Source organism: Dreissena polymorpha, chromosome 10, assembly GCF_020536995.1.
Source record: "Dreissena polymorpha isolate Duluth1 chromosome 10, UMN_Dpol_1.0, whole genome shotgun sequence".
NCBI classification, from domain to species: Eukaryota; Metazoa; Mollusca; class Bivalvia; order Myida; family Dreissenidae; genus Dreissena; species Dreissena polymorpha.
The window spans coordinates 59,941,794-59,967,210 of NC_068364.1; the positions used below are offsets into that span (position 1 = coordinate 59,941,794).

At 34.3% G+C, this 25,417-nt stretch overlaps 1 protein-coding gene across 1 annotated transcript in view; it reads left to right on the plus strand.

Moving 5' to 3' along the window:
* The first annotated feature begins 791 nt into the window (after nt 1-791).
* Nucleotides 792-25,417, plus strand: part of LOC127848742 (acetylcholine receptor subunit beta-like) — a 34,624-nt gene continuing 9,998 nt past the window's right edge. Inside the window, exons 1-6 of the mRNA XM_052381353.1 lie at nt 792-891; nt 19,855-20,006; nt 20,498-20,542; nt 22,944-23,050; nt 23,572-23,718; nt 24,146-24,230. Of these exons, the coding sequence (XP_052237313.1) occupies nt 855-891; nt 19,855-20,006; nt 20,498-20,542; nt 22,944-23,050; nt 23,572-23,718; nt 24,146-24,230 (573 nt within the window). The 5' untranslated portion in view covers nt 792-854. The remainder of the gene's footprint in view (nt 892-19,854; nt 20,007-20,497; nt 20,543-22,943; nt 23,051-23,571; nt 23,719-24,145; nt 24,231-25,417) is intronic.

A 25,417-nucleotide genomic window follows, 5' to 3' on the forward strand; every position in this document is an offset into this window, starting at 1 on the left:
CTCCAATCCTTCTGAATTGGATCAATTTATTTCCAAAATTAGGGATGTCTAATATATTTTATTTCTATATTAAGAATATTTCTTACAGAAATTCCTTTAAGCAAACAACGCAGACCCTAATGAGACGCCGCATCATGCAGCGTCTCATCTGGGTCTACGCTGTTGGCCACGGCCTCTTTGTTAGACGTTAGGCATAAATGGGTTATGTCGGTATGCCTTTAGTTTCCTACTTTAAGCACAATTAATCAGCATTTGTTTAGTTTAGTCCTGATACGTTTCCAAACAAGATAAGTTATTCTATCAGGTTGTTTAAGGAGCTAGAAGCTAGGATTTTTACTACAAATGTATGTTGCGTCATCCGCAAATAATGGCTGTTTGACTTCTTCGCCTGGTTTAACAACTACATGTATACCATTTATTTATATGTATTTATTTATTTATTTCCTTCAAGCTGCTCGTTTCTCTTTTTTAATGAGGTGTATCCTATTGTTGTCCCATACAGTATTTTGTTTTGCAACATTATTTGGTTTTGCATCTATGTTGTTTTGTATCGTATATGTTATCTGCTGTTTTATTTGGCTTGATAGTGTACGAATATATTTCGTGTATATAGTTTAATACTCATTAAGAATTGGGTTATAATAAATTGTATGTAAGTGCGTGCATGTCGCTTAGATATTATACCACAAAGTATAAATAAACATATTCACGTTATTAAGTGCAGATTTATATTTGTATATACCATTTCAACGTGCGATATAACTTGTATGTTTTTGTCGCTTTGTCTTTCAGAGAAACCAAACCGCTTTCCAGAATCTGCTCGTGCTGGTCACGTGTGATTGAAAAAACCGGAAATGCTATTTAGTTTAATTTTGTGTCAACTTTTCTTAGGTACGTATTGCATTTTTTGTACAGTTTAATTGACAAAAAATAGTTTAATTTCACAAATATAACATCACAGCCTTTGCCGTTGCCAAGTTGTCTTTTAGGTATAGTATTACTTTTAGCAAAATCTCTCGCTATCTCAAGTGGGTACAAACATAAAAACTACAAATGGTGATAATTAAACGCTTGGTAAACACACACACATATATATAGACCGTTATCTGTAAAAAGGGGGTTTAATGCATGTGCGTGAATGTAGTCCCAGATAAGCCCGTGTACACCGCACAGACTAATCAGGGACGACACTTTCAGCATTTTATGATTTTTATCGTTTAAAGAATGTCTCTTCTTATCGAAAAATCCAGTTCAGGCGGAAAGTGTCGTTCCTTATTAGCCTGTGCGGACTGCTCACGCTAATCAGAGACGGCACTTAACGCACATGCATTAAACCCCCTTTTCACAGAGCACGGCTCATATAAGAAGACTTCTAGTTGCGACAGAAATGAATGCTTTAGTGTACCTCGTAACCTGTATATGCTTTGTCCCAATTTTACTTTTTGAATACGGTCCCGACCAATTACGGTTACAACGTAAATGATGTTTATATCGTTGCTTTGTTTCCCTCTCAAATAGGTTATACACTTCGTGATCAAAATGTTTAATTACAGTGAGCGATTTTTTGTTTTATAATTGTACCAATATCAAAGAACGGAATGACATTCAGCAGCCAGTTTTCAGATAAACCTTGAGTAACCTAATTGTTATCAATTCCCATCGCGTTCAGTTTTCATTTCACGTATTAATTATTTGTCTGTAATCATTATATGTGAATATTGACATATCTTGAGTGACTATTGATGTCCGAAATGTCTAGAGATTACTCAATTAAACGTACATTAACGCTAACGAGATAAAAAATATAACAAGTTTTAATTGGTTCGATAAAATCGAAAGGTTCTGGAGGTTATAAATATTACTCAGTATTTTAAATGCCAATCAGTCTCCATGGGTTCGTTAATGTAGATAAGATTTAATGATAACGCATGATGCCGTTCTTGTTTATATTGAATACATATCGTAAAACATATTTTGTTATTACTAAATTAAGAACTTCCAAGCCTTTGCCATCGTCCAATTATTAATCTAAATATTTGCACGGTCATGAGACCCTAAACAATTATTGGTAATTAAATATAAATGTGATCGACACATTAACTCGCGTTCATCGAGTTATTCTTTTGAATCTTTTAATTGGTTTTCCATTGATTGAAGCTTAATCAGTTCTGGCGAATTAAGAATTGTGTTGAATCTTTCATCACTTATTGACGTTAATTATGCTTTATTATATATATATATATATATATATATATATATATATATATATATATATATATATATATATATATATATATATATATATAAACAAAAACGCTGTATTATTTTTTGCCGAAGCTTTCGACCTTTGGCAAAAAATAATACAGCGTTTTTGTTTAAATACAACAAGGCTAATAGAGACTTTGTAATATATATATATATATATATATATATATATATATATATATATATATATATATATATATATATATATATATATATCATTGTTAAACACTGATGTTAACATACAAAATTCACATCAGTGTTATAAGAGTTAAATACGCTTCTAGACCTGTATTCACCCCTTACTCTTGCTAACAAATGTTTTCATCATCAAGACCAAACTATTTCCATTAAGATTGCCAATAAAATAGCATAGGTAGATTTGCGAAACTATTTTCGTCTTTTTTTACGATAGACGAGTTATTGTGCTCTTTTATACCTTTTTTGAATATTCTTTAACTAATTACAATTCGTTTAAAATTTCAAGTGGAAAATCCCCACTTATAAAGCCGTTATCTTGGTCTTTACTTTTGCGGCATGTGAAATAGTGCAAAAATATTATTGAAAAGAGATTTATAGACAAATTTCTAAAAAGATACCGATTCAGCATCTCAAAGTCTGAATGTCTCATTCTGAACTGGTAAATTTAGTTGAAAATAACGCGAAACTTTTGCAACATGAAGCGACTTTTAAAGTTTTGGTCAAATCCCGATGTGTTTGTGTTAAATTTGTGACTCGGTCAAGTTATTTAAACATATTTGTAATAAAAAACAGAATCAGATTTTCGCTCCAGTGATCGAAACTAACCTATCCCATTGATTATATTCGATTTCCTTCTATTAAATCCACTCGACCACTGAAAAAACATGTAATTAAACACTCTTGATCAGCGGACGATCTCTATCGTACGGAGGACTTCGGAGATTGTCGATGAATCGCAATTGATAATTTTATGTCAAATGATTCTTATCAATCACCATGACCACGCGGGAATACTTAGACTTGTAAAAGTTTAGAACAACATCTTCAACCACCGTGAAATAACGCGTTCGTTGACAGTTGAAGACAAATGCAATATACACGATAGAAAAGAAAAAAAATTAACCCATATTCACAAGTAATGACAAAAGTCCTTCAGCGCAAACTAATATGAATTGATGCTATTAACAAATTAAGCGATTATATTCATTTTTTGCTAATATTAAAAGTTTTTGCGATATTGGAAAAACATTTGTTTATTTCACCTGAAATTACTTTATTTCTATAAATAATAAGTATTCAAAGTTGGCATTGTTATAAACTCGCTGAGTTGTTGAGTTTTTGTGTTAAAATTTTTCAAATTTGTTAAGATTATCGATTGTTATTTTGTCAATATAAGTGAAAGATAAACATAGACCAACTATTATCCGAAACGTGTTCGTTACCCGTCTGTACCACTATTCATGACATTCAAAAGAATAAATACGTAACAATATATTTCGAAAGAGAATCGTGACTCTTGTATAAATTTTTGTCTATAAATATTTGTCCGTGAACAAAGGGAGGTGTTCATTCTTTACTTGCTTTATCGGTGTAATTAGACCTTTCTGAGTTAAACTTAAATACTTCTTGTATGCGCATTCTCACAGACATCAATAGCGGTTATAATTACCCTCTTTAAGACATCAATAGCGGTTATAATTACCCTCTTTTCATTTCAAGCGCTCTCTGCATGTGTTTGCGACCCAGTTTTATTTATACTACAGCGTTTCTGTAACACGAATAATATTATTTTTATTGTCAATGGTTTTTCTATGTATATAAAGCTCGTGAATTTTGAGGTCATATCAGATATTGATTTGGAAATGCCTCACTAACGTTTTAGACGACAATGCGATAACTATACAAAAGCATCAACGTTTAATCGAATATAACATGTAGGTAGAATCTATCTAGATTCCATAATATTAAATTCAGCCTCTCTGTGTGAAAATGGAGGTTCATGCAAGTGCGTTAATTGTCGTCCCAAATAAGAAGTTGCAGTCAGCACGGGTTTATCAGGAACGACACTTTCCGCCTTCACAGGTTTTCGAGAAGTAGAGACCTTCTTTCAACAAAAATTTCCATAAAAACGGACAGTGTCTTCCCTAATAAGCCCGTGCGGGTTACACATTCTAATCTGAGATGATACATCACGCACATGCATTTAGCCCATTTAATGATCAGTAATTAAGTCTCAAAGACTTAAACATCAAATGTAATGATACCTTAGCTTTAGAGCCCAAAATGAAATTCTACTTATGACAAATAGTTGCGAAAATGAAAATTACTTTATTGCATATTCAATAACAAATGCAGAAAACAAATGAGCACATTTTGGTTAGATCCCCAGTGTATTAAATAGAAGTTGGCAGATATATAAGGATATTCCGATAAACACGGAAGTGTAAACTTAGTAACCAACATGTATATGTGAATCGGATTATCCATTTTTACTGAGTTGTCGACTATGTTACGAATTTCATATAAAATATAATATGAAGATATCCTGGCCTACCATACCAGAGTTGCGACACCTTAAGGGTTTCGCAGGATGGAATGAGTGGGGAGATCAAATCAAATTGTAAACCGATTATTTCTACCAAAAAATTGGGTACGAAAAACATTTGGGTACGAAAAAAATAAATGGGTAAGAATAAAAAAATGTGGGTACGAAAACGTTTGGATACGAAAAAAAAATTGGGTACGAAAAAAATGGGAACGAAAAATTAATTGAGTACGAAAAAATTTGGGTACGAAAAATTTGGGTAGAAAAAAAATGGGAACGAAAAAATTTGGGTACGAAAAAAAATTGGGTACAAAAAATTTTGGGTAAAAAAAAAGAGTGGGTACGAAAAAGTTTGGGTACGAAAAAAAATTGGGTACGAAATAAATGGGTACGAAAAAAAAATTGGGTACGAAAACATGTGGGTACGAAAAAAAATTGGGTACGAAAAAAAATTGGGTACGAAATAAATGGGTCCGAAAAAAAAAATTGGGTACGAAAAAATTTGGGTACGAAAAAAATGGGTACGAAACAAAAATTTGGGTACAAAAAAAATTTAGAAGGAAAAAAATGGGTACAAAAACATTTGGGTACGAAAAACATTTGATTAAGAAAAATATTTGGGTACGAAAAAAATGGGTACGAAAAAAAATTCTGGGTACAATGGGTTCATGTTAAGGTTTTAGCATGGCAGACGCCGGTGGCGAAAAGACACTTCATGACACAATGAGCTTGCTATGACAAAACCTTTTGTCCGAAAACAGCCGAGCTCATATGCATAAATCAGTGAGTAATAGTACTTATACTCAATAAAAGCTAGGCACAGCGTATAAAATCAGAACCACTGGGCCGAATCTGCTGAAACTTGGTCGCATTATAGATTATGGTCCAAACAAGCTACAGAATGAGCGCTTCTGGACCTGACAGCGTAAAACATTAACCGATAACGGACAGCACAAAATGGGTCATTTTGTAAAAAAAAAGAGTAAACTTTAAGTGGCATTTAATGACTTTAAGACATCAGAAAGTTCAAATGTTTCATAATCTGCACACTTCGACTTGTTTGTTTTTTTTACAAATTTAGAAGCATTTATCCTTGGGGTGTATATAAACCCTGTTATTCAATGTCAAAAATAGCTAAGCAGCAATTCCCCTTTAACATTATTCCTTATATTTAATTGTATTGTTTAAAAAGATAACTGTGTATATTTAATCATAATGGCTCCGTATTTCACACTTGATAGGCCACTGCTGGGGCTTGAACCCAGAACTCATCTCACATTGTAAGATGCATTTTTCAATTAAACTACAATGACTGTATCGTGTGAAGTGGAGCCAACATACGCCCACATAAGTGAAAAAATCATTACGTCGATATATTTGTCCTGGGCGTTTTCGGACATTGTCGCATAACTGTTTACAACAAAAGATGTATACATAGATAAATATACATACATGTAAATGGGGAAAAAATGAACCGTCTATTTTTTATTTTTGCTTCATATAAACACATTTCCTAGCCATGATTTAAAATTATATCATGTTGAAATCATTTTTAGACAGAATATTACTGAAACTGCAATAAACAATAAGATGGATAGATATAATGTTTAATTCTATCTTAATGTTTAATTCTATCTAGTACAATGAACAAATGTTCTTCCGATGCCATTTTCACTAAGGTATAGGTATTGAATCCTGATATATATACGACTAAAAATGAACATCTAAACAGCAGTATTTTACATGAAGAGTACTCACAAAACCACAACAATAATACTCGATGAATGGGCTGGCTGAAATCCGAAAAATATGTACACTACAATAACAAGACGTTAATACAAAATATGCACGTTAACATTATTCAAGATATGAAAGCAATATATCAAGGGATATAGGAAATATTTGGGGTGGTACGCACACTTTAACATAGAGTCAGTGTGCAAATTTCACTTTTGAAACCACTAGCCCGTTCGGGCTACCAGATGGAATTTTTCACTAGCCCGAACCAAAGTTTACTAGCCCGAACTGTTTATCACAAGTTTTTAAAATAAGTTGATATTTTTGCGGTTCTGGATAGATTTTATTGCAGGTAGGGTGTAATTGATAGGGATTGCAACTAACAGTTGATCCCAATTAACTGGAAATGTTATTATAATATTTCAATGACACAATACGATTATAATATTTATGTATGAGGATATTCGTCAATCAATACCTTACATGCAGTCAAGATGCAAAGGTATATATCCAGTCTGTAAATAATTTTAGATGTCAATTGTCCCAAATTTGAAATCCGAAACATTTAGCCGAAAGTCTGAGGCCGTATGATAAAGCGAATAAAGGGCAGTGTCTCCTCCCCCTAGCTTACTGTTCTTTTTTATAGTCTTTCTAGGTCCAATTCTGGTGAGTACAATGTGAAAAATTATCAACCAGACCATCCGTAACATCGCATGTGCAGGGGACAAAAATATTTCTAAACTGCACTCGTCCTGCAGGACAAGTGCATGAAAATTTTCACTCGTCCTGCAAACACATGATCTTGTCCTTCAAATATGTGTGAAATAAAGATTGCAAAGGGCTGATATGACTTATAAAGTTTCTTATATCATTGCTAAAATGCTGCTTACTCAGTTATTCATGCCAGCTGATCACAAAAGCAGTGAAATAAGTTACTTTATTTATGAGAAACACAAATTAATAAATGAGGAAAATTTTGTGTTTTCCTTTTTTCTAATGCTCGTGTGCTTTCCGTTTCGGACGTTTGAACATCGCTCCCGCCAACTTTAAAGAACGTTCGTTTGTCAGTCCTTTTCTGACGATATTCAGACTGGTTTAAAGCCGTTCTTCGGGGTTAAATAATTCTTTAAAAATCAATACTTACAGTGAATGCAGTCGGATGGTTCCCTGTCAACATGGACGCGCAAAATTTACACCTAAAAGTCAATATTTACTCGGGACACAGTTTTGCATAACAACGCGCACCTGCTGTATGAAATTTACAATTTCAATTTCCGGTTCATTCGCGTTCTACTTTCCGAATAGATATGCTTTAAGACAATGATTTTATTTAATGAAAACGAGTCTTACTTGTCAGTAAATACATATTTTATTATCAGCTTATTTTCACTCGTCCTGTAGGACGAGAGCTTCAGGAAAATCCACTCGTCCTGTCAAGATTTCACTCGTCAATACGAGCGGACGAGTGGTATTTTTGTCCCCTGATGTGTATTCATCATTCTAGATATTTTTTTATCAAGAATGTCGAAAATAAATTAAAATCGACAGATAATACCGTATCTGGAAACAACTGTCCAGAAACATATCAATGTCAGTCTTTGCACGTGAAATAAAATATGCATATCGTTTGACTGCCAAACTGAAAATCAGTAAAAAGTAACCAAGCAACTAGTAGAACTACGCTATCAATATATAATTTGGTTGACATATTCTATTAAAATATGATATTGCAATGTGTTAATTCGTCAATGGATCATTACAAATCCAAGATGGCGGACATTTAAAACATTTGTAGACTTGTATGGTTTTCTGAAAGTACAGCAAATTGAACAAGCTGGGTAGATCCGCATTTTATTCGCACGGTATCAAAAAAAAATGTCATTCAAACTCTGTCATGTCAACATAATCGGAAGGGTGAGGAAACGCGATACGAAGCTAAATAAACCCTCTAAGGTATGGTTCGAAAAATCAATAGCCCAATCGGGCTAGTACCCATGGAAATTCAGTAGCCCGAAACAAGATCAACTAGCCCCGGGCTAGTGTGAATTTCAAACACTGTAGAGTTATCAATAATATGCATATTCTACATGGAAAAAGTGTCATAATTCTTACGAAATGCAAGTGAAACAGTTGTCTGCTCTTGTATTTAGGTTGGGGACATGTTGGTTAAGAAATATGCAAAATATGGAAGCAATACGTCAAGGGACATAGGAAATATTTGGGGTGGTACGCAAACTATAACATTTGCACGCTAACGCCAATGCCGGGGTCAGTAGGATAGCTCCACTTTATATATTTCATATATAATAGTCGAGCTAAAAAGTAAATATACTATATTAATAAAAACAAGCTTACCTCAATCACAACTTTAATGCAATGCTTATAACAATAAAGTTACAATGATATTTCATTGATTAAAACTAACTTATTACTATTGGTTGCCCGCACTGGCAACCATCTTTAGTATTTTGGTTGCCCAGATAAAAAATAACGAGCCCAGAAATATGTACATGTGTATATTATACTTTCTTTTAATAAAATAATAGATAATTAAATAAATTTGCTGACATTGCACTACTCAATGTTTGATGTTTTATTATGAGCCTGAATTTGATCATTTCCTATTCCTAAATAATGAATCTTATTTAACTAGTATTGATCCATGGTGGTCAATTGTTATTCAATTTTTATTGCACTGAATTGTTTTAAGCTTTAAAAAAAAAAAGTTGCCCGGCCGGACTATCAACTTTGGAAATTGAGTTGCCCAGGCCAAAGCTACTTGCCCTGGGCTCACGGGAAACCACTAATTTTCATCCCTGTATACCCTTTCATTTTCTGTTCTTCCATCCCATTCTCAAAATGAATTTTAAACCACAATACTTTATAATAACATTTGTATTGAATGCTGACCATATTATGACCCAAAAAACAATTTTACTAACCCATAATCCAGTCGCAGCGAGTTTTTTTATTATCCCCACGCTTTTTGAAAAAAAGGTGGGGATATTGTGGTTATCTCCGCCGTCCGTCCGTCCGTCTGTCCGTCCGTCCTGGCCACTATCTCCTCCTACACTAAAAGCACTAGAACCTTGAAACTTACACACATGGTAGCTATGAGCATATGTGCGACCCTGCACTATTTGGAATTTTGATCTGACCCCTGGGTCAAAAGTTATAGCGGTTGGGGTGGGGCCGCGTCAGAAATTATCACTCATTTTTTTAGGTTATTTTACATTTACTTCTTTATTTCTACACCGATTCACTTCAAATTGATACTGGACCTCTCTTATGACAATACGGTCAATCTCAACCATGCATGGCCCCATTCCCAACCCTGGGGCGCCACACCCACCAAAAATTTCCATTTACTATAATTTTTTCATTTCTACACGGATTCACTTCAAATTGATACTGAACTTTTGTTATGACATTAGGGTCAATCTCAACTATGCATGGCCCCAATCCCAACCCAGGGGCGCCCGCCCACATAGGCCACACCCACCAAAAAAATTCCATTTACTATAATTTTTTCATTTCTACACGGATTCACTTCAAATTGATACTGTACTTCTCTTATGACATTAGGATCAATCTCAACTATGCATGGCCCCATAACCAACCCTGGGGCACCGCCCACATAGACCACACCCACCCAAAATTGCCTTTACTATAATTTCTTCATTTCTACACCGATTCACTTCAAATTGATATTGAACTTCTCTTATGACAATACAGTCAATCTCAACTATGCATGGCCCCATTACCAACCCTGGGGCGCCCCGCCCACATAGACCACACCCACCCAAAATTGCCTTTTACTATAATTTCTTCATTTCTACACCGATTCACTTCAAATTGATATTGAACTTCTCTTATGACAATACGGTCAATCTCAACTATGCATGGCCCCATTACCAACCCTGGGGCGCCCCGCCCACATAGACCACACCCACCCAAAATTGCCTTTTACTATAATTTCTTCATTTCTACACCGATTCACTTCAAATTGATACTGAACCTCTCTTATGACAATACGGTCAATCTCAACTATGCATGGCCCCATTACCAACCCTGGGGCCCCGCCCACATAGACCACACCCGCCCAAAATTGCCTTTTACTATAATTTCTTCATTTCTACACCGATTCATTTCAAATTGATACTGAACTTCTCTTATGACAATACGGTCAATCTCAACTATGCATGGCACAATTACCAACCCTGGGGCGCCCTGCCCACATATGTCACACCCACCCAAAATTGCCTTTTACTATAACTTCTTCATTTCTACACCAATTCACTTCTAATTGATGATGAACTTCTCTTATGACAATACGGTCAATCTCAGCTATGCATGGCCCCATTACCAACCCTGGGGCACACCTAGGTCAAACATTCGGCGTGGGGATACGCGTCGGCCTCTGCCGCGCCATTTCTAGTTTAGTTTACCATTATCAGTGTTCTCTGTAAGACCGGCAGCGGGCCATTTCGCCGGTTACATTTACTCTAGACGCCAACTATTTTCCCAAAGTATATCAAGTAAAATGTCACAAATGCTTTAGTTTTACTGCATAGTTGCTGGCCATATAACTGGCTACTCAATTTTTTTTGGAAAACACTGAATTATGCATGACAAACACTAAATATTAAAATACATCTTAGATTTGTTTGTAAAATAAAATGACACTTTTAGCTTGTCTTCATTGAAATCCAAAGAGTAAAATAATATCATACGAGATAAGACAAAAATTGCGCTATCAATGGAATGGAAAATTAAAGTAAAAAAGCCAGAATTTACATAAATTTATGGTTGATAAACACAACAAGGTAAAGGTAGTTTGTGAGATATAATCATTATACAGTTAGTAAGGCTCCATTGGTCATTTTCGCCTCGGGTACTACATGTACTTACATGCACCTCAGGTACTCTTAAGTACACTGACATGTACCCTGGGTTCAATAAATATACTACAACGTACTGGTGAATTTTAACGCTAAATCGGTTGTTGTTGGCAAATTTGTAAAAATTAATTATGTTCACATTTATGTCAATTTTCTGCTAAACAGCCTTTATAGTATCTAAACGCATACTCAAAAAGCAACATGATGCAGATATTTTGAAAAAGAAGTTTGTTTAAGGTAAACAATATCATTTTACGGTAATCAGTAGCGTGTTTTACGACATCAGATTTTGGGCAGATATACAACTAGGGTACAGTCTAACATCACCGGGTACGTTTAAGTATATTTACCATACCCGGAGTACATGTAAGTATACTTTAGAGTACTTGGGGTACATGTAAGTAGAACCCGAGCCGAAAATGACCAATCAAGCCATAGTAAGTGAGTGATGGTGTATGGGATATACCTCCTCAGTAATTTCATACCATACGAGAGCTTCGCTGTTTGATCAGTTTCATCTTTTCCATTTGATATCATGAGTCAGAGAAAAAAAACTCAATAATGAAAAAAAAAAAGGTAAATAGAGGGACAAATGTTTTCTTCCCATTCATTCATTCAATTTAGATTTAATGATTAATTTGTCCAGTGTGAGTCTTTACATATACTGTTAATTTGTTAAACAGTTAAAACACAAGAGTTGTCCTTATATTATATAAGGACCACTGTCACACAATATCATTATAAAAAAATGATAATATTAGGACTGTAAAAATACATTCGAATTACTCGAATACGGCTGTGGATGATTCGTATTCGTTATTCGCCACCTCCCGAACCGAATATTTGACGAATACAAACAACGTGGTTCGAGTTTGAAAGTTTAATCATCTTACCTTACAAATGAATGTTCATACAATTAACCCCTATATTTAAATGTTCTTCTCCTAATTCCGGTGTTTTTCATCATGTTTACCCCACCCACTATGTTACACAGTGAGATTATCAACAAAAATGGCGGGAACCGGTTAAATATTTACGACATTGAAATGAATTGAAAAATCTTTCGTAGTTGTTTAATGTTTATTTAGGTAAATACGAATGATTTGATGCTTAAACATATACACAAAGGATAAGCAGATGCAATTTCTTTTTTGTTTATCTTTACGACAATGATTGTGCAACTTATCAACAAACATGGAGCCTTGCACAAGGAATGCTATTGGTATCGTTGACATGCCTGCCAAATACACGTTGTTTGTCTGGCGCTACTTTGGTTTCCCCAAAAAAGACGATGAGACGATGACAATTTGCAGTGTTTTGTTATTTCAAAGTGTTATATGTCATATTTTCAGTATGCAATGATACTCAATTAATCAAATTGACAAATACACATAGTTTCATACTATATAATGTCATGTCAAGTTGTCAGTATTACTTTTGTTCATTGAAATTCATATTCACGAATAAATATTCATATTCGCTACCCTGTATTCCTGATACGTATCGTATTCGTCACCTAGTGTATTGGTTACAGCCCTAGATAATATAGGCATATGATATGGCCGTAATCAACTTTAAATAAAAAATAATTACGAATATCTTTAAACTGAAACCTTTTTTATAATAGACTTGTTTTTTTCCTCAATCATTACTAGCGATAGCTGTTTTGTCACAAATTAGAGGAATTTGCAATGCAAATGGTCAGTATTTTAATTAGAGGAATTTGCAATGCAAATGGTCAGTATTTAAAAAAGTGTGCAACTCATTTTTTCACATTTTTGAACAGTTAGCGACTTTTTTTTTCTCACAAATTTGAACAGTTTGAGACTCATATTTTCACAAATTTGAACAATGCTCAATAAATTATTTTCACAATTTCCAACAGTCACAAGTCAAATTTGTTCACAATTTTGAACAGTGTGCAACTTATAGGGGACAAAAATATTTCTAAACTGCACTCGTCTTGCAGGACGAGTGCATTTAAATTTGCACTCGTCCTGCAAACACATGCACTCGTCCTTGAATATGTGTGAAATAAATTTTTCAAAGGGCTCATATGACTAATAAAATTGCCTATATCACTGCTAAAATGCTGCTTACTCAGTTATTCATGCCAGCTGATCAAAAAAGAAATGTTAAGCAGTGAAATAAGTTCTTTATGAGGAACACAAAATAAATTAATGAAGACTGCTGTTTTACTTTTTCTAATGCTTGCGTGATTTCTGTTTCGGACGTTTGAACATCAACCCCCCCCATCCCTTTAAAGAACGCTCAAATGTCAGATATTTTTCGGACGAAATTCAGACTAGTTATAAACTGTACTCTGCAGTTAAATAATTCTTTAAAAATCAACACTTACAGTGAATGCAGTTGGATGGTTCCCTGTCAACATTGACACCAACATTTACATGTACTCGGGACTTAGTCTCGCATAACAATGCGCACCTGTTGTATGAAATTTACAATTACTATTTCCAGTTCATTCTCGTTCTACTTTCGGAATAGATATGCTTTAAGAAAATGATTTTATTTAATTATTTACGGGTCCTAAAATACATATTTTAACATCTGCTTTTCCTCTTGTCCTGTAGGACGAGCGCTTTAGGGAAATTCACTTGTCCTTATAAAGTTTTCACTCGTCAATATGAGCGGACGAGTGGAATTTTTGTCCCCTGACTTATTTTTCCATAATTGTCTAGATCGCGAGGCTCATTTTTTACAACCTTCAACATTGTGCGACTCATATTTCACAATTTCCAACATTGTGAGACACTTTTTTTTACAATTTTCTAATGTTTGCGACTGATATTTTAAGAATTTTAAACAATGCGCGACTCATTTTTTCACATTGTTGAATAGTCAGTGATTTTTTTTGCTCAAATTTACAGCCGAATTTCGGCTGCTTCCCAATCGCAAAAATACACGTTTTTTCCCAAAATTCTGACCAAAATTTCCCCAAAAAAGCCCAACTTCCAAAAAAAAAAAAACATTTTTTTTTTTTTTTTTAGAAAGAAGTCTCATAAAACTTACAAAATATATAACTTGAATTTAGTCATTTTTGTCCATAAATCATTCCCAAACTTGCCACTTTTATTGATTAAAAAAACAACAATTTGACCAGACTCCTTTTCTAGAAAACTCCCTGAACATGCACTTAAAAACAATATCACAATATCACTTCTGTTACTTATAATCCTATTTATAATGTTAATTTTTCCCAAGTTCATGGTTTATCGCGCTATTTTTCCCAATTTCACGGTTTATCGCGCTTATTTTCCCAATTCAAAAGGCACAGGCTGTAACAAATTAAAGCAAAAAAAATCACTGAATAGTCACCACCCATTTTTCTCACTGTGAACAGTGCGCGACTCATTTTTCCACAATATGAACAGTGTGCGACTAATGTTTTCAAAAAATGAGGCGGCCGAGGTTGCTGCACAAAGATAAAAAGCCCACTGCAATAAATTTTATCCAAAAAATAGCAACATGGCTTATTGAAGCTAAACAACCCTTTCTACATGTACTTTCAACAAGCACACAGACCAATGACAGTAGGACTACTGGCACTGACCGTTGGTTCATCAGCATGAAAAATGGGTGTCAAAAATAGCACAAATAATGTAAAATGTGTAATATGCATGTATAACGATGAAACTTACCAACCACTGGACCAGGAAACATCTGTTGCAGACTATGTGGGATTCGGGATGCTCTCCCACTGGCATCATATGCAGATCAGTGGTCACAAGAACGTACACATCATTAATGTCAGCAATATATCTCCGACTTCAAACACACAGCTTGCAAAATCGCTGAATATTGCACAAAAGCAGCTTCGTTACAAACTTCCAGCAACTCGAAATCCACAAGCAGTCTCGTTCCCCACCAACTTTGACTTCGCAGCGAAGGCATGTTTTTTTTGGGAAACCGTTAACATCTCACAACTAAACGTATACTACGGAGATTGACAAGTTGAAAAATAAATTACTGTAATCACTTCCAATTTGCGCACTACGTTAAAATCCAGTTCCATTTTGTCTTTATTGTTGAAATGCTACTCTACACATTCGCTTTGAAAATAGCGGTTGGCGTGTTGTTGGAAGTACATGTACATGTCGAATGTGTTATTGTAAAAACTATTGGTATTGTGTTTTTAGTGCAGACATTGTATTTAAGTTTCGATTTCTAGCTTAAATTTATATATTTTGTTCAATAATTTGAGTTTAAATGTGATTGTTTGTTGCTTACTTACGAACTATTTTTTATGTGTAAATATGCATAGACGCTAGTGGATATGTAATCAGGTTACCATATTTACAACAATAAAATTTAACGGTTGTTTGTTTTTGTTTGTTATGTTAATATTTTCTTAAACGTATGTTAAACGCAAGATGAAATTATTAATTAATTTTGGAATAAAATCGCATTATGTATTATTTAAAATCAAATTTGAATTGCCAAGCGCGTGAATTGTCTCCTGGGGGTGAATTGTGTTTGGGTTGCTATTAACGCTATTAAAGCTTCCGGCGAGAACTCATTTTATAGCGATTGCGCAATAAAAAACACCACTTTTTCGTCATTTTATCAAAAACTGGACTTTTCCCAGACATGACGAATACGCCATCGTCTAGATCGCGTTCTGGTCCATATACAGGTCAAATTTCAGGCACAGTGTTGGGCCAGTTTTCATGGCCCACAAATCGCGGCTATACCCTGGAGCTTAACGAAACTTAGCCCCCTTTATCATTCGTTCGATTGAACGTCATCAATGATGACGTCCAATACATCACTCATTCCATAAGTATATACATATCGGCCGTGCTCTGTGAAAATTGTGTGGTATGCATGTGCGTAAAGTATCGTCCCAGATTAGCCTGTGTAGTCTGCAAAGGCTTATCAGGGACGACATTTTCCGCCTAAACTGAATTTTCGCTAAGAAGAGACTTTCTTTAAACATAAAATATTATACAAACGGAAAGTGTCGTCCCTGATAAGCCTGTGCGGACTGCATGTAAAAGTTTACTCACATGCATTAAACCCCGTTTTCACACACCAATGATGCCTTTCACAAATGTTCAAAGTTATTACAAACGGTTTGCTTGGAGCTTCCACACATCGATTTGAGTAAGTGAATCGTTTGGCTGCTGCTTAATCACCCCCGGAAACCCGATATGCTGTGAGAAGTTGGATGTGCTAGGAGAAGTTGCCGATAGGTTTCGATGAATTTCGGTAGGGAAAGTAAATCCAGTTCTATAATTGTTTAGAGGCATTTTTGAATAAAAATATATTTTGGTGTATGCAAAGGAGGTATTACCATGTATTTTAGAAACATCCTGGTTATTAATATTCAGGATTTATTGAAATATGGTTATTTAAAGTCGACGATGCAGGGATTTGTCCCATATTTAGCACTTTATTTACAAATTTCTTTAAAGGTATGCCTGTGAAATAGTTTTTGCACCGATAATTATATTAACCAATGTCCCCGAGTAACATATCCGCCAGGGTTTCTTAAAAAAATTCGTTTTGGTGGAAAAATTCGACTTTACATTCAACACGTTAATGAAAAAATGATATGACATGGTGCTGTACAAAGATGTCTAGATATGACATGAGTGCAGTTCATTTATAAACTTAAAAGCTCACTATTACAGCTGATTTATGCCAAGTCTGATGCATTGTAGATCATTTTCATTGAACTTTTAGGTTTTATAATTATATCCGTTCTGAAGCTAAGTTGATTTCCAGCTTATTTGTAACTTTTTGAAAATCATTGTAAATGTAAAGCAATTGATTCATACAGGTAAAAATATACGTCCGGTAGGACAATCTAAACATTTATAATAATGTAATATAGTGTATAGTGGGCAAATAGGAGAGTACGGTATACCGTAATGCCATCGAGGTTACACATTAAAATCCAGAGGGCGACAATTCGACAATGCGATATTACGATGACGACAGTGCGACAATACGATGACGACAATGCGATAGTACGATGACGACAGTGCGACAAATCGATGGCGACAATGCGACAACGCGATAGTACGATGGCGACAATGCGATGGTACGATGTTATAATTTGCTGAAATCTGGCTGAATATATTCCTTCAAGGCCTGGGACTTCATCAGATGAAAAATGCGTGTTATCTATGCCAATACGAATAAAGAAGAGGCGCTGATTGGGTTTTGAAAATAAATGTTTACATATATGTCATAATAATTCGAATATACATGTCTGTAATCTACATGCTATGTCCATTACAAACATTGTTTGAACGTATCGTGAATAAACGTAACACACTTCTTCAACGTAATAGGCTTTGTTGAGCGCAATATGCAAGCATATCAAATGTGTTTCTTCAGAACAGGAATATATGACCTATGATCCCGTTTGGTACTCTAGAGACATTTATAATACACTTTGTTCTATTTAAATGCATGTTTGTGCTTAATTTTATGCAAGTATGTATTTGTCTCTAGACACATATGACCAACGTCGTATGTACAGCGCCAGCTTTTTACTTGAATTCATTTTGTGTTTTTTGACAATGTTTTTTAATCGTTCCAATTTTAACCTACTTCGTTTGTTCTGTAGGTTCCGCGAGTTCAGGTGTACCCCCGGGTATGATAGCCATTGTAAACATATATAGATCCACATCTATAGAGCCACTAGCTGGGAAAACCGGGCTTATCGCATGTGCGTCGTCACAGATTAGCCTGTTTAGTCCGCACAGGCTAATCATGGACGCCACATTCCGCCTGAACTGAATTTTCGCTATGAATATACTTATTTTAAACGCAAAAGTACCATAAAAGCGCAAACTGTCATCCCGGATTAGCCTTTGCTGTCTAATCTGGAACGACACTTTACGCACATGCATTAAGCCCAGTTTTCCCAGATCGCGGCTCTGTAGAACACTACTGATCATTCTTTAGTTATCTAGCTGTTTATTATGTCACATTTTACTGTGAAGGTATTTATTTGTGGTTGCGTGTTTTATTTAGAGTTAGCTCATTACATACGTTCTTTTTTGTTAAACATGAGCCATTTTTTGTACGATATTATCCCAAACCATCTCATAGCAGTGTTGTCGTTTGTTTGTGGCCTCCCTATTTTGGCCTTAGGACAATTTATTTCTGTCGTTTTGGGATCTATGCAAATTGATTAAAAAATGTAAAAATATGTAATCAACTCTTTTTAACTTAAAAATGATATCTTTGGGCGTCTTCCAAGTGCGATACGTCCTTTGTTATTTTCTTTTTGTTAAAACGAAAAGCTATGTATAACAAGGCAGATATAATCAAGCAAAATATAAATTGAAATAAACGTTTTTGAAATGGAAGAAGACCTTAACGTTGTTGTATTCATTTCATATGTATTATTTTATAGTGCACATTCATCTAGTTGTTGTTTCTTATTCGGCACATATATATTTTTGTAGTATAGAATGGTGTGACCTCACTTGTTGTAGAATTTTGATTCAACGAGATAATACTAAAGTACTTTATCATATGACATTTATTTGCGCAAACGATCATGGCTTTATGTGAATATATTCCAAAATCTGTTCATCATATGCCATTAACTTGCGCAAACAATATTGTTTTTTTGAATTCATTCCAATCTCCATTTATCATGTGGAATCAACTTGCGCAAATGACCATGGCATTTGGGAATATATGAATCTCTATGTATCATATGACTTAAACCTTCGCCACCATACACTGTTAATTTGGAAATATACGAATCTCTTTTTATCATATGACATTAACCTTCGAAAACGAACACTGTTAATTTGGAAATATATCCAATCTATGGTATCATAGTGTTGCAACCTATATTTCTTCCTTTATTTCTGAAGTTTTAAGAAATAAAATTTAAAACTATTACATGTATTCACATTGTTGTGCTAGAAAATTAATCAGTACAAACTGTTCTAGTATATTTGTATTATATGCATTTAAGAAAACAAATAGTAAAATGAAAAGTAAAAAATAAATCTATCAAGTTGATGGCGTATTGCTATGAATAAATAATACACTAAATACTATAAATGGAAACTACACAAATATTGTCTACAGCTTAGATATTGTTTAAAATAGACTGCATCACTACATAGACTATATTTCAAAGCAATTGGAGGTTTATCATAGGCCAAAACCTCTTTTGCAGGCGAAGTTTGTTGTGCTTACCATCATTATTTAATATTAATGTCTTTATGTATTTCCGTTGTAGTGAATTCTATAACAAAACAAAACAACAGAAAGTGTCGTCCCTGATTAGCCTGTGCGGATTGCATAGGCTAATCTGGGACAACAATTTATGCAAATGAATGAAGCCCAATTTACCCAGAACAAAGCTATATACTTCTAAGATTCCATGCAAGAGGTAGATGCAACATATTTTCGCATATATTCGTTTAGGCGCAGGTGGGACGACAGAGCCCGAGAAATACTCCATAGATCTCGAGACTAAATTGAGGTCAACGCTGTTTGATGTATACGAGCCCCTACAGCGGCCCTCGGAGAATGTCCAAGTGAACATCTCCCTGAACCTGATAACCGTTAACGATCTGGTATGAATGACAACGGAGTGTCTTAGTTTTAGTTTTAACCTATTTATTTTCAGGTCGATTGCATCTCATACCTTAGGTCTATAGAAACGCTCTCGAGTCCGTACCCTTTGTAGAACAAGAACTCTTCCACAGTGGGCTCATGACCTTTCGGTTGCTATACAGATACCATTACAACAATCGCATACGGGATTAATTTTGGACATCGATTTATTGAAAAGTTTTCATGTATGCATATTTGTATTCTTGATCAAGCTCATACGGTTTGTTTGAGAGAAGCGTATACACATTTTATAATTTAGTATCATTACAAATAGTATGGAAAATATTCGCCTTTATCTCCTACATCATGTAAGGAAGGGACATCCATAGTTTCAATAAATATGTTACTATTGAGGTTACGGTTTCTCGCCGTTTCGTCAGAAGATTTCCACACGTGATGGTAATCTTCTAAATATAAAAAATACAGAACAAAATCAATATCATAATTTCAGGAAATCAAAGACCAAAAACTGTCCACTTCTGGGTTCTTCCAAATGGTAAGCTATCACTTAACATTCTTTCTTACTCGACTTTGAGCGCTTTACATTAAAAAATAAATAATTTCATTTCGTATACAGAAGATAATATTGGCATACAATTGTTTAATTATGATTTTGCATATATAATTTTGAGTTTAACTTACGCTTAACACGTATTATGAAAATGTTAGACAAAGAGCAATACAATATAATACAACTACCATCATTGTTTACATAACATATAGATGAAGTGTCATTTCATTACGTAAGGGTTATGATTCGAGTACCAGAATGTTATCAGTGAATGATTAGTTGTTTGTTCTTTATTAAACGACTTTCTAGACGAGTTAAACATAATTCCATGTAACACGGCCATTTCACAAAATTTATGTTGTATATTTTGTCACCAATATACTATTTATCAAACATTGCAAAATTCAGTGTTTCCATATTGTATTTATTATATTTGTTTATAAAATGGCACTGAAAGTCATATTTATATCGGACAATCCTAGCTATGTTGCAAAATATCTATATTGTAAGAATTTGTACTTTTATTGTATATGTACCTTTTTTAATGTATTACACTAGTTTAAGTCAAAAATATATTATGTGTACGGTAAAACAATATGTGTTCTAACAGGCCGTATTTATGTTCTAAAATTACATTGATATGTTTTAAACCAAGGTATTATATATTTATATTCTATAATTGGACATATTCATCTTGGAACCATTACATAAATAGATCGGGGTTGATTGTAAAGAAGTATATGATTTGATGGTTGACAAAGAACACAAAAGTACAGTGTTCAGTTAGAGCCATCTAGGTTACTAGGGTCGTATCTTGTAACTACCAAACCAAATTTATGAATACAATTGAGATATTAAACAATTATGAGATATTGCGATATAAATATCGTGATCTAGCATCAGATTTTCGCCGTCTCGACTGAGCAAAGTTAGAAATTGCGAGATCGCGATGTTTATTGTGAACTCTTGCATTCCGGTTGTATAATTATGCAGATGGTTATTTGCTTAAACTACATATAGGCAACTTTTAATTCATAATTGACCAATCATTATACACCTAAAATTTCATGTTATAATTAAGCCGTTCTTTAGTTGTTGCTGAATTAGAACTCATAATGTGTGTATTTCCCATGTTTACCTTTAAAGGGATCTTTTCACGTTTTGATAAATTGACAAAATTGGAAAGACTTGTTTCAGATTCGCAAATGTTCTTTATAGTTATGATATTTGTGAGGAAACAGTAATACTGAACATTTACCATGCTCAAAATGTCCATTATATGCATCTTTTGACGATTTAAAAACCTATACCTATAAAGCGTTGCAACGTGAAACGATTGAATTATTTGGATAGTTATGTTGTTGTCGTTATATTTTGAGACACTACGATTGCTTATAGAAAGTAAAAAATACATCATAATATCCATGAGCACGGACAGCCGAGTGGTCTAAGCGTTAGACTTTTACTCCAGGGGTCAGCGGTTTGAGCCCATTTGAGGGTTACTTTTTTTTTTTCTTTCATGTTATTATTGCTTTTTTTACTGAGGATTTTTAGATCATATGTGAACATTTCTCGATATTAAGCATTTAATGAAAAACTTGAATGCATGACAAAATCTGTGAAAAGGTCCCTTTAAGCCAACAGTTACATTGAAAATAACTCACAACATAACCATTATATTTTCTAATATAAATATTTTTTGTATTATATCAATTTGTTAATATTCAATTTATACATGCCTTATGCAATACAAATATGAACTTTTTAACATCAACTAAACCACGTTAGCACATATATATTTTAATTTTCAATAACAAATTTAATTAATTTAACACAGAATGCACCATTACGACTCAAACATAGTAATATTGAATGTATCAACCTTTTTCATTTCATATTTATCCCTTCTGAATACTTAAAATGATATTTTACATACTTGTTTATAAGATAAAACTATTCCAGGTGGCTAATTGACACAGAAAACATTTTGAGCATTGGAAAAAAGCAAATAAACGTCTGTTTATGCTCTCGGTAGGGTGACATATAGCATTAGGACTGTCCGTCCGTCCATCCGTTCGTCCATCTGTCCGTCCTGAGGTTATTTACGCAATTATTTACCTGAGTCTGCCTACGTAAGCTAACGATAAAGTGCGAGTTTCGTTCCGGTCCATTGATTTTTTACCAAGGTATGAACCTTGGACTGAACAATTTCCTCTAAAATAGCTGCAGTGAGGCCTCAACGCGTATTAGGAGGCATTGTGTTTCACAAACACAGGTGTTGTTATATCTATATTTCATAAACTTTTGATTAATTATGGATATTTCCCCACTTGTAAAAAGACAATGTTTATACAATTTACAACATGTTATTTGTATTTTTGAATAGCAATGGACAGACAGTCGACTTGAATGGAATTCCACTTACGGCAATATTCGATTTATGTTTTCAACGGAAACGTATGTCTGGACCCCGAAAATTGCTATAGAAAATAGGTCAGTGAAAAGTATTAGTGAAACAAAAAAAAATTGGATATGATTTCATTATGTATTGTACTGTGCTTTAAGATTGAAATCTTCATTGGTTAGGATAATCACATTATTTTTTCCTATGTTCTGTATTTGCTTTAAGATTGAAATGGGTAAAGTAGCATACAGCGTGCCATTTGCTCCGTTGCGCTCCTGAATATTCATGTGAACCATTTAAAGAAAATTAATGTATTTTTTCCGGATACAATAACAATCTTAAAGGCTATCATTGAAATTAAATTATAATTATATCAAATAGCTATATTGTAACGTACAAACATATGAAACAATACCTACCCCACGTGCTAAAGCGTCCAATTGTAACGGATGAATGATTGCACCGTGAGTTTGCGCAGAATGTAGGCAAATGATCAAATGAACAGTTTAAATAAAAAATCTTTACTCATAACTGAGTTGATCAAGATGGAAAAGTTTTGTGTTAGAATTGTATCCGATTGTATATGGTGGTCCATGTATATTTCGCATAGTGTCAATGATTTGGAAGTATTCAGCGACGAAAACAGCCTCATCCGGTTGATATCAACGGGAAAGGCTCTGTGGACGCCAGGTGGCGTGTTTGAGACCAGCTGTGACTCAGACGTCACGTACTACCCCCTGGACACACAAGAGTGTAGGTACGTGTTGTGTTGAAAACTGTAGTGTAAGGTATTTATATTGTATAGACAATTGGCCATTTACTGAATGGTATTTTCTGCTTTTTAGCTAATCTTGTCGAATGGGCGATTAGCAATCTAACGAATGTTCAAAAGAGTGTCTCTCCTGTTTTACTTATTTGATATTCATTATCACATGTGCCTGAAATAATTGTTTATATAAAGTTGGAAGGCATTTGTCTCCGTTAATGTTTAGAGGAATGTCATGTTACTCGGAATGAAATATAAATCATTATTTGCGGTAACAACATTTCGATAAAGTTTATTTTCTGATAAGCCTGTACGGAATGCAGTCTTATTTTGGACGGCACTTATGCATTTAGCATAGTTTTCCCAGGACCATGCGTCATTCTTAATGGCGATTTACTTTACGTAATGCATATTTCAGCATCACGTTAACCACGTGGGCGTACACCTCGAATGAGATTACCCTAGGTTTCCTGAACAACTCTTTCATGTTGGACAACTACCATGTAAGAGCATAAAAAGTATTTGTATCTTAATAATAAGTATTGTATATAAATGTCAGTTTCCACTTATGCTTTTTATGTAGATGAAATATGATATAATTGGCGTCGCTCTGGAGAGCGGCGACTAGTATGTCATGCTTTTTTTTTCGCTTATGGGAGGAGAAGTTATTTTACGGATCAATGTATATATTTTTGTTTTAAGAATATCTTGCATAGTGGTGATTTTATGTGTAAATTAGTGTAAATAAGTACTGCATTTGTGCATTTTACGTTTATTACAACATTTATTGCCAATAATGCAAAGCTAATTGTTTTAATTAATAACATATCCACAACTGATCACAGGGGAAAGATCACAGGGACTGGGCAAATACGCGAAACTTTCTGGTTTTGTATAAAAACAAAACATAATCAAAATATATTTATTTTTTGATTTTTCTAATTTGCTTATTTAGTGGAGAATCAATGTAGTACGATATTTGACGACCTATCGCGCAAGCAGGTTTATTGGAAGGCGTAGTGGTACGAAAACGTACAATGTATTAGTTTATTAATAGACTTATAATAACGATCGCTATACACAGCTTTACCAAATAGCAGAACATAAAAGATGTCAGCCGGAATAGCTCAGTTGGGAGAGCGTAAGACTGAAGTTGTTTACGCAACAATCATCTAAAGGCATCGGTTCAATTCCGGGTTCCGGCACGAACGGAACAGTTCGGCGACTGACAATATTTTTCAGTCAGGTTAATAAATATAATAAAGCTTTATTTTATGTAGACATTTTAAAATCCATTTTACTACAATTGGACAATTTTTTTTTCAATTAATGGATGCCGCGTGGTGACAACGTTAATTACAATTTCTTACATCACTTAAATATCTTATAAAAAAAATACACGTGTTTTATATTAACAAATAAATGCAAGCAACACATCTATTATCCATGTAGTTTTATGGTTGTCTATCATAGGCCCTAAGTACTATCCCTACCACATATAGAGCGCGAAGCGCGACGCGTATTATTGATTGTAACAATGAGTTGCGATAAAGGAAGCAGCCGCTTATCAAGGAGGAGCTGTGTCCCAGCAACCCGTTTCCCTAGAGTCAAGCACTCCTCGGAGTTTTTTTTTAAGAACCACATAAAGAGCGCGAAGCGCGACACGTATTTTTATCCAGGTGTAATGGGC